Source organism: Capsicum annuum, chromosome 1 (assembly GCF_002878395.1).
Source record: "Capsicum annuum cultivar UCD-10X-F1 chromosome 1, UCD10Xv1.1, whole genome shotgun sequence".
Lineage (NCBI taxonomy): Eukaryota > Viridiplantae > Streptophyta > Magnoliopsida > Solanales > Solanaceae > Capsicum > Capsicum annuum.
The window spans coordinates 811,364-821,018 of NC_061111.1; the positions used below are offsets into that span (position 1 = coordinate 811,364).

General features: G+C 30.2%; 2 protein-coding genes across 2 annotated transcripts in view; one reads left to right on the plus strand and one right to left on the minus strand.

The window, feature by feature from the left end:
• Positions 1-4,947: 4,947 nt before the first annotated feature.
• LOC107852032 (myb-related protein 308) lies at positions 4,948-6,489 on the plus strand. Its single transcript, XM_016697089.2, has 2 exons — positions 4,948-5,197; positions 5,727-6,489. Exons 1-2 carry the CDS (start codon positions 5,065-5,067, stop codon positions 6,374-6,376), a joined length of 783 nt encoding a protein of 260 aa, XP_016552575.1. The 5' UTR covers positions 4,948-5,064; the 3' UTR covers positions 6,377-6,489.
• A 1,835-nt stretch (positions 6,490-8,324) lies between these two features.
• LOC107863817 (rsm22-cox11 tandem protein 2, mitochondrial) overlaps positions 8,325-9,655 on the minus strand; it is a 6,773-nt gene continuing 5,442 nt past the window's right edge. Inside the window, exons 10-12 of the mRNA XM_016709973.2 lie at positions 9,393-9,472; positions 9,146-9,234; positions 8,325-9,027 (exon numbers count right to left, since the gene is read on the minus strand). Coding sequence (XP_016565459.1) covers positions 8,693-9,027; positions 9,146-9,234; positions 9,393-9,472 — 504 coding nt within the window. The 3' untranslated portion in view covers positions 8,325-8,692. The remainder of the gene's footprint in view (positions 9,028-9,145; positions 9,235-9,392; positions 9,473-9,655) is intronic.

Sequence of the window (9,655 nt, forward strand, 5' to 3'; positions counted from 1 at the left end):
GACTATTTTCTAAAAACAACATCTTTTATAAGAGGTGGAGCTAGAAGCTCAAATACGGATTCAATCGAACTCAGTACCTTTGCTTAAACAAAATCTTTGGGTTAAAAAGTTTGTTAAATATATCCAAATATTAAATTTACAACTCCTAGTTATTAACACTTGAATTCATCGCTCTAGAATTGAGAACCCAAAAAATTGAAATCCCCACTCTATCTCTAGCTAATTTTTACATCTTAGTTAGACGAAGAAAATCTCGAACTTGAATGTGCTATAATATATAGAATCCTAACCTCGAGCCTTAAGTTCAAATTTTGAATTCACCTCTATTCGATGCTTATATTTAATCAAATAGATACATAATATATATATTTATACAATATTTTTTATTGTTTAATTAATATAATTTGATATACTTAAGTATCCTATACAACAAATAGTAACTACTTAAAATCTAATATTTGGAAAGTATTATCCCTTTGTTTGAAGTAGTTTCTGAGGCACTATCTGATCACACAGTTTTCTCAAAAGAATCTCACATAATCATATGTATGTTTTATTTTATAATTCAAAGTAGTTATTATAAGCAAATAAAATAAGATCAAGTTGTTTGTATTGAGAAGAGAGAAAGAAGGTCCAAATAATATAATAAGTTATCTGGTGCTAACAACTTAGGGCATGTTGGTAAAAAGTAAATTTCTAACTTTTTTTTTCCTTTTATATTCAGTAAGTAAATAAAATATAATATCTTAAAAGTACTTATATACTCATTTAGATAAATAAATAAGATTGAGGTGAAAATAGTTTATATAAAAAGGTGCAGATGACACAATTAACGTAGAATATCACTCAAAAAACTTATTGTTCACTAGAGAAATCATTTTTAAGGGACTTAATTTTTAGAAAAAGATTTTTTAAAACATTTAAAGGAATTGAAAAGAAAAATATTTTCCTCCATACCAAACATACCCTGCAACATTATTTAAAATTATAGAGGATCAACCAATTAATTAATTAAATTTTAGGGCTGCTAAGAGGAGATTAATAAACTTATTTGTTTTGAAGTGGGGCTTACCACTCATTATTATGATTCTTTAGTTGGTATATTCATACATTGGATCTACAAATTCAAAATTTCAATAAAAATATTATCTCCCTCATCTACCTTACTGTACACATTTTTGTTAGTGTAGTCACAATGTGTCATGGTGACTCCATTTGGTATATCTCTGAATAGACCATTAAGAAATTAAATTATCGGTATAGTCCAAGTTCATGATACGCATTGTTCGCTTTGACCCTATAACGTTCAGTACCAATATCAAGTCCAAAAGTGCGTATATCATGTGATATTGTGCTCTATTATAGGTTCATAGATCCTTTAGAAGATTGCCGATCTAGAAATCTGCTAGTTTGACTCTTTAAATCCTCGTTAATCAGTCTCCAGTATCGTACTATTAGAGTTCGACTTTGATATAATAATATCTGTCACGATTCAAACTCATACTATGTATCGTACAATTATTAAGAGAACATGCAAAAAAATTCTCTTGAACTTGTCCACTAAATTTATTTTTATCACTTTTAACTTTATCAATAATTTTTAATTTTTTTAATTTTAACCTAGCTAAATAGTATCACGAGTGTGACAAGTCCCTACTATTGCGATCCAATAATATTGTTGGTACATTGTATTTCATTTTATACTAATTTTGTCCCCACAGACAGGACTAGGTTAAAATGTCTTGTTTTTTCTTTTTTTTATAACACACGTTAAAGTTTTGTATTGGTAACATGTTTTTTTGTTTTATAATAGCACATGCATGCAACGTGGATGAAGTTTGGTTGAATATATTGGTAGTACTTTTTTTTTTTCTTGTAAAGTTTTTTTGGACTTTTGACAAATAGAAAAAGACCAAGACATTTCAAATCAGTTGTTTTTTTTTTTATTAAAATAAATAAATAAATTTGCCCAATTAAAATATTTTAATGACGTCTAATACACATCTTGGGTATCAAACCAGTTGTTTTTTTTTCTTAAAAAATAAATAAATTTGCCCAATTAAAATATTTTAATTACGTCTAAAACACATCTTGGCTATTAGAGATGAATCAAATTCTCCATGTTTATAATGGAGAAAACAACTAACATTATATTCATTACGATTTACGTATATGTGACAATATATTTATACTCCATCCAGAGGCGAACCCAGGATTTAAAGTCTGTGGGTGTACCGGTGTTGTCAATGGCGCGCATAAGCCTCGAAGCAAGACTCAAAATGTGTTGAGCGCTCGCCTCACTTAATGTGCAACTTAGGTTCTAATTTCTAATACATACTTGCCCTTGTCAGTCAATGAGGCTTTCTTAAGAGATGACTATTTCACTTTATCAAAAAAAAAAAAAAAATCATATATTTGTCATTCATGCTTATATTATTAGTCTTGGACTAGACATATATTTATATTTTTTTTCTTTTTATGCTTTATTTTGGTTAAATCTCACGTTTAATTTATACTTTGTGCTTAAACACAATAGACCGTAAAGCTTTTTTACACTTGTTGCTTTTGATAATACTGTGGACCACAATATTATCTTAAGACATTAGAAAAACTTTCAGTGTCAATTAAGAAATATTATCATATTCAATTGGTCGTCAAAGATATAAACAATACAGAAAAAATAAATATATAGAACAAGTATGAGTTCTAAACTAATAACTTTACTTTCTTATAATATGAGGTTTATTTTTAAGATTGTTGGATAATCATTTATAGTAGTTCAATGGTCAAAGGGGATTCACTTCATGGGTGGTTGCAGGTTTGAAACTCCATTCTAACATTTTAATGTTATAAATTTAGTAATGAAAAGAATATTGTTATAAATTTAGTAATAGAAAAAAATATTGTGCTGCACACTAACATTCAACTTAATTTAGTAGTAAGCCTTTAATGTGAAGATTGAAAATAAAAGAGATAATGTTGCACGACCCAGGGATCGGTCCTTGGTCGCGTGGACGGATGTGATGTCTTCAACCAGCACAGCAAGGTGCACTATTAACTATATCTCAATTTTTGAAGGTATATACACATGTATACGTATAATTTTTTTCGACGTTAACGGGGGCACGTGCACCCCCACTAATAGCTGTGGGTCCGCCTCTGACTCCATCTCCAATTCAATTTCTGTAACATCGTTCAAATTTCAAGAATCAAATATTTTTGAACTTATAATTAATGTAATTCATACGAAGCAATTGTGAATGTGAAGCTAAAGTTTTTAGTAAGCAGATTTGACATATAAAAGTAACACAAGGAGAAATCTAAGGATGTTTAACGCCTATTATATATACGTAAAAATAACTCTAACAATGTATTAATGATATAATTTACGCCGAAGGATTACTAGCTCCGCCCTTAAATATGGAGGGTGAAATAAAATAGTCGATGGAATGTTCCAATTTTGGATACCACGTGATTGGCTCTCAAATAAAAATAAATAAATAATGAATGTAACATTGTAACTAGACCTTAGACAATTAGGAACAATTTTTACTTTTCAGAACTTAGATCCCCCAATAAACATGCACAACACCTAATACAATTTTTATAAAAAAAATAATAAAACCAATCAACTTGTTTCCAATTAAATAGAAACAACTTGTTAAAAAAAAAAATTTATATGAGTACCATCAGTGCAATAGTATATATAATCTATAAGTAGGCCTCTTTTAAGTATGAGTTTGTAATCAAGAATATATTTATAATGGATAAAGATGATAATACAATGATGTAAAAATTATTTATATTTAGTGTATATTTCTTAAACTTTATTGTTACTGCTTTAATTTTAATCACGAGGATACAAATTAAATTAAATACACACGATATTTTAATTTAACATATTATTATAAGTTGTTTAGTATTAGTAGTTAGTTAGTAGTATTTATTCAAGATCATCAATCGATGTTATTAGATATAATTCTCCCGCTCTTTTATTATTTTTGTTTTAATTTATTTAAAGTACGTATTTGACTTAACACAAAGTTTAAAAAAAAATACTCAAAAAATGAGAGACCATTGAAAACTCGTGGTCTAGAATTCATTATAGATATTTGTGTGACAATTCCTCATTTCGCTAAGAGTAAAAAGAGAAATTTAAAATTAAATCATTACTACTAAAAATAGAAAGGTGGTGTTCGACTTAAAAATTAAATAGTTACGATGAAGAAAGTACCTTTTAAGAGACCGCATAAGTACTGTTAAACCGTCAATACATAAAACGTAAATCCTAAGGTGCATGTTCGATTCAGAACAAGAATATTTCGAGATTATGATACCAAACCCTATACGGGACCTAAAATACTTAGGGGTCGTTTGGTCGGAGGAATAAGGATAACTAATCTCGAAATTAATTTAGTAGGGAAACTTATTCCATGTTTGGTCGAGACAAAATGCATGAAATAACTTATCTCGAAATTATAATATTTTTCTTATTCCTCCTTGAGGGTGGGATAACTAATCCTGAGATAACTTATTTTCCAACCAAACAACCCCTAAGATTTTGTTAGAAAATTTCAACAGTACCATCAATCAAACACGACGACATCAGATAAATATAATCTCAAATTTTCTATGGGGATTAATATTATATTCTAGTCTCGATAAGTGTAACCAAACAATATTATACTCCCTCCACCGTTCCGAAATAAATGAATTGTTGGGATATTTATTGGTGTTTCAAAATAAGTGAATCGTTGAATTTTTTTTTCTAAAATTACCCTTATGATGTGACAAGCAAAAGAGACTTCAAGGGTAAAAATGAAATTTTTTGTTAAATTTATGTTTTTTATGCATTTTTCTTAATCTGTGTGTTAAAATCCAACAATTCATTTATTTCGGTATTATACATACTATATATTATAATAACACCTTTATCATTTCAACCTCGTGTCTTCAAAAAGGACACCCCACCCACTCACTTGTTAGTTGTCTTTGTTTTCTTCTTTATTAGCTCTCAAAATTTTACTTAAAAACAAAAGTTACAAGAAGAAGTAAAAGAGAAAAATGGGAAGAGCCCCATGTTGTGCAAAAGAAGGATTACGTAAAGGGCCATGGTCTTCTCAAGAAGATTCATTACTCACTAATTATATTAATCAACATGGTGAAGGCCATTGGAGATCTTTGCCTTTAAATGCTGGTACTTAATTTCTTTTCTTTTTCTTCCTTTTTGCGTTTCAAAAATACTAAGCCTCTCTACTTTACACGAGATAGTATTATGATCTGCATACACTCTATCCTCCCCACCCCACTATGCGTGGTAATACACTGGTTAAGTCATTTTCCCAAAAAAAAATAAAAAAAAAAATACATTTGATTTATTAATTTTTCAATAAACATTTTTTCAGAAAAAAGAGAAAAAACTTTCTATGGAAAATGACTTTTGACCTACTGGAGCATGAGCTTTGACTTTATGTATATATAGTAGATATTGATTTTTTAAAAAATTTTATGTTTGTTACTTTATATTATAAAGCTTCTGTTGAAAATTACGTTTATAAGTCCGTCTTTCTTCTTGCTCATTATAGATTGGCTATTGATTTTCTAGAAACATGAAAAATTACTTTGTTGTACTAATGTATACATATACTTGTATGATGAGTGCATCTATTTTCTTGTTCGTTAGCTAGTGATTTGACTATTTTGTATAATATGAAAAATATTTTCAGGGTTGCTTAGGTGTGGGAAAAGTTGCAGGCTAAGATGGGTGAATTATTTAAGACCGGGGATTAAAAGAGGAAATTTTTGTGAAGACGAAGATGATCTTATTGTGAGATTACATTCACTTTTGGGTAATCGATGGTCACTAATAGCGGGGCGATTACCTGGTCGAACGGATAATGAAATCAAGAATTATTGGAACACGCATTTAGTCAAGAAGCTTAAAAATACCGGAATTGACCCAAAACCCCTCAAGAATTTCCCTAGAAGGAAAAAAACTCAAAAGGAGGGGAAGAAATGCAAGAGTCAGAACTCTAAGGGTCAAAGTGTACAAGTCGAGAAGATTAAAGTATTTGCACCAAAGCCCATAAGGATTTCTTGTGTGAATTCAAGGGACAATAGTTTTGAAAATGATACGTTGAGTACAAGTACTTGTTCCTCAAATAGTAATTTTGAAGAAGTTGATGTTGGAAAAGAAAAGGAAAATGAGGTGAATTTTCTTGCAAGGGACTTAGATTTTGGTGAATTACTTAAAGGGGATGAATTTTGTGATGAATTTCTAATGGGAGAAAGTTTCAATTTTTCAAAACGCCCCTTTTCATTGGATGATAATATGGTGGAGAAAGTGTATCAAGAATATCTTCTACTTCTTAGTTAGATAGTTTTTTTTTGTTTTTAAAGTTTGCAGATTAACGGTTTCTAGGAATGTATATAAAGTTTAGTTTCTTCTAATATTTTATGAAAAATAAAAAGAACAAAGATTTGTTATGAGATAGTGGCATTGCTTCAATTATTTGTTCCTCTTATTCACTCTTTGCTTCTTTTATTCCTTTTTATGGTTTATTCTTCACATCGAATCATATTAATTTATCACTTTTCATTAATTTGGTGAAAATATACAAGATATTAGTAAAAGATGATTAAAGAGGGATGATTACGATCAGTCGATAAGGTGATGATTAGTCATTATAAAAAAAAATTAATTCATGATGCATCCTCATGACACGTAACTTTAGTGAAGGACTGAGGAGGAATCATAACGTCCACTCTTAACTTATTTGATATTAAAGTGTAATTATTACTCCTTCCTTCTAGTTTCACTTGATACGGGATTTAAAAAAATAAAAATGACTTTTGAATTTTGTAGTGTTATATTAAAGATATGTCAAATGTATCAAAATATTCTTTAATCTTGTGGTCTTAAACATGTCATGTGGAAAGTTACAATTAAAAAGTTACTAAAAAGGAAAAGGAATCATTTGTTTTTAAACGGACTAAAAAGAAAAGTAGGTCATTTTTTAAAAAACGGAGAAAGTGTTACTTTTAAAAAGTTATGATTTGTGGTTCTCATATTCTAGTTTCTGGGACTTGTGGGTCACATAGAAAGGTGAAATTTTCCAAAAAAATAACATTGGAATAATTAAAAATTACTACAATAAAACAAAAGGACAAGAAATATTAAGCATGTAGGGTTAATTAAGTGGACCATTTACAAATTCTCTGCTCATATTTAATTTGAGAAAGGGTGATGATAAACGTGAAAGAAGAAATGAATAAAACGTGCTCTCATTCAAAAGCAGCCGTTATTTAATTAGGAAAAAAAATAATTAAAAACAGTGATCCTCTATTTTGCATTTAGAATAGATATACACATCCTTAATTTTTTAAAAAAAAATAAATAAATGATGCATATGTGTTTTAGTTACTTAATAAGTAGATTAAAGAAGTATTAGAGAGACATGATTAGATATGACATGGACTCACTTAAAACTTATCGAGGACATGGCCCCAAATGGAAGACCATGAGATCGAGGGAAAAAAGTCGAAGATTAGTATATAATTGAGCGTTGTTTAATTTCTCTTATTAATATCATTATTACTCTACTATTTATCTTAATCTTTCACTCATATTATTATCTATTACTATTTCTTGTGTTTATTATCATATTATTTGTCACTATTACATTTCTCTGCGTTATTTTCAGCGCAAATTCTTCTCTAAATCTAGCATGTACTGGAAACACATCAGTCTGCTGACATTAACCGAACACGAAATTTATAAATAAGAAAAGACTTGATGTTTATCAAATTATCTTTTATTAAAAAAATATACTATTACTATCTTTAATTCAGTGGGGCTTTATAAGTGAAATCAATAAGGATAAAAGTGAAATTGTATGTTTAAATTGTTACCATGTCTAAAAATTTATACAAATACACAACTTATGCTTCCAATATTACAAAAAATCCCAACTCCCTAAACATATTATAAAAATCTCAACATATACACAAAATGCTATGTATATGTTAACTATGTTATGTATATTAATAGGAAGAGAGAGTAAAGTAATTAAAAAAGTGGGAGAGAATATAATTACTTTTAAAAAGATTGATATTTTGTTATTTATAGTGTAAAGAAAGATAACATTCTTTTTGAGATAAAAAAATAAAAAAATGACAACATATAAAATGAATTTAAAGACTAATAATGAAATTCACATGAACATAATCAATAATCAAAGTATTGACTCCCATCTTCATCTTATATGTAGGCTCATCACGTGATATTGACTCCCTTCTTCTGTTTTTTGACCCAGACATATCACTGGCCTATGGGATTCACCTTTTTTTTTTTTTTTTTCCCTTTTTCAGTGCAAAAATTATGAAAAAGGCACATGTGATTTACATGTACACTTTTCTTGTTTCTAGTGCCAATCTTATCCTCTCTGCATTTACCATAACATTATACTACTACAAATGGGGTACACATGAAAATACATTTATTACAATACCTTAAAGACCACAACATTATACTACTACAAAAATAATTGAGAAATCTCGAGGGCAAGGGATGCGATGTTCGATCCCTCCATCCTTCTCCACTTGAATACCAGGACCGTTGTAGGATTTGAACTTGTGGGAGAGCAGCTAACTCTAACTCGCACATCACACGTTGTAGTCTTACTGACAAAATTTAGAAGGGCCATAAGTCGCCCCAGAGGGATCGTCGTGCTTGATGATGCAATGTTGGGTTTTTGCTCTTTGTAACAACGATATGGTCGAAAGAACCTTCACTGCCTTCTCGATTCATTGATCGACAAACGTCCATTTCAATCCGCTTACCCCTTCGTAGAGGAGTGTATATGATTCTCCCCCAACCACCACCAAGATCAGCACGGGCAGTTTCTTCACCCTCTTCCTCCCAATCATCAACTTCGGTAGTGGCATCTGTGTCGGTGACATCAGAATCATAGGATATGGGGTCGTCTTCGTCTTGAACATCCTCGTCGTCTGAGATGAATTGGTCCTCTGAAATAAAAGGTGTAATGTCACTACTTTGAAATGTGTTAACAGCAGGCAATAGATGAATGTTAAAAAGTTTTTACATGGCAAAGCAAAACTGAGATTTAATAGTGATAGCAAATACCATAATCAATCTCTAGATCCGCGGGATTTCTTCTGGCATGCTGCTCCTTCAATGTTTCAAACTTCACGCCGTCCAGTGGCCAAGGCTCTCTGATTGAAACAAGAAATTAGTTCAATAGAGGTTATATAAAGGTGGCAAAAACAAAATGTATATATATTTATTGAAATTTCACTTCACAATGGTAATGATGTAACAAGCTAAAAAAAATTTAACCATTGGCATGTCGTATTCTTGAAGAAAAACTTGCCTTGGCCGTTCTCCTCGTCTAAAGGCGATGAAGCAAAACTTTTCATCTTCAAATCCACGTAAAGGCCCTCCTCTCGACCGCTACCAGACAATGACATCAGAGTCAGAAAACATGATTCGTACCCAAATCTAGAGAAAGGGGAAAAAGACAAGTTGACTCAAGAACCGCAGAAGAAAACAATAATGATGATATTGCCACCAAGATCAATTTCTTAGCTGGGAACTTTAGAGTGGACTATATCTGACCCTATGTGTGATTTGCGC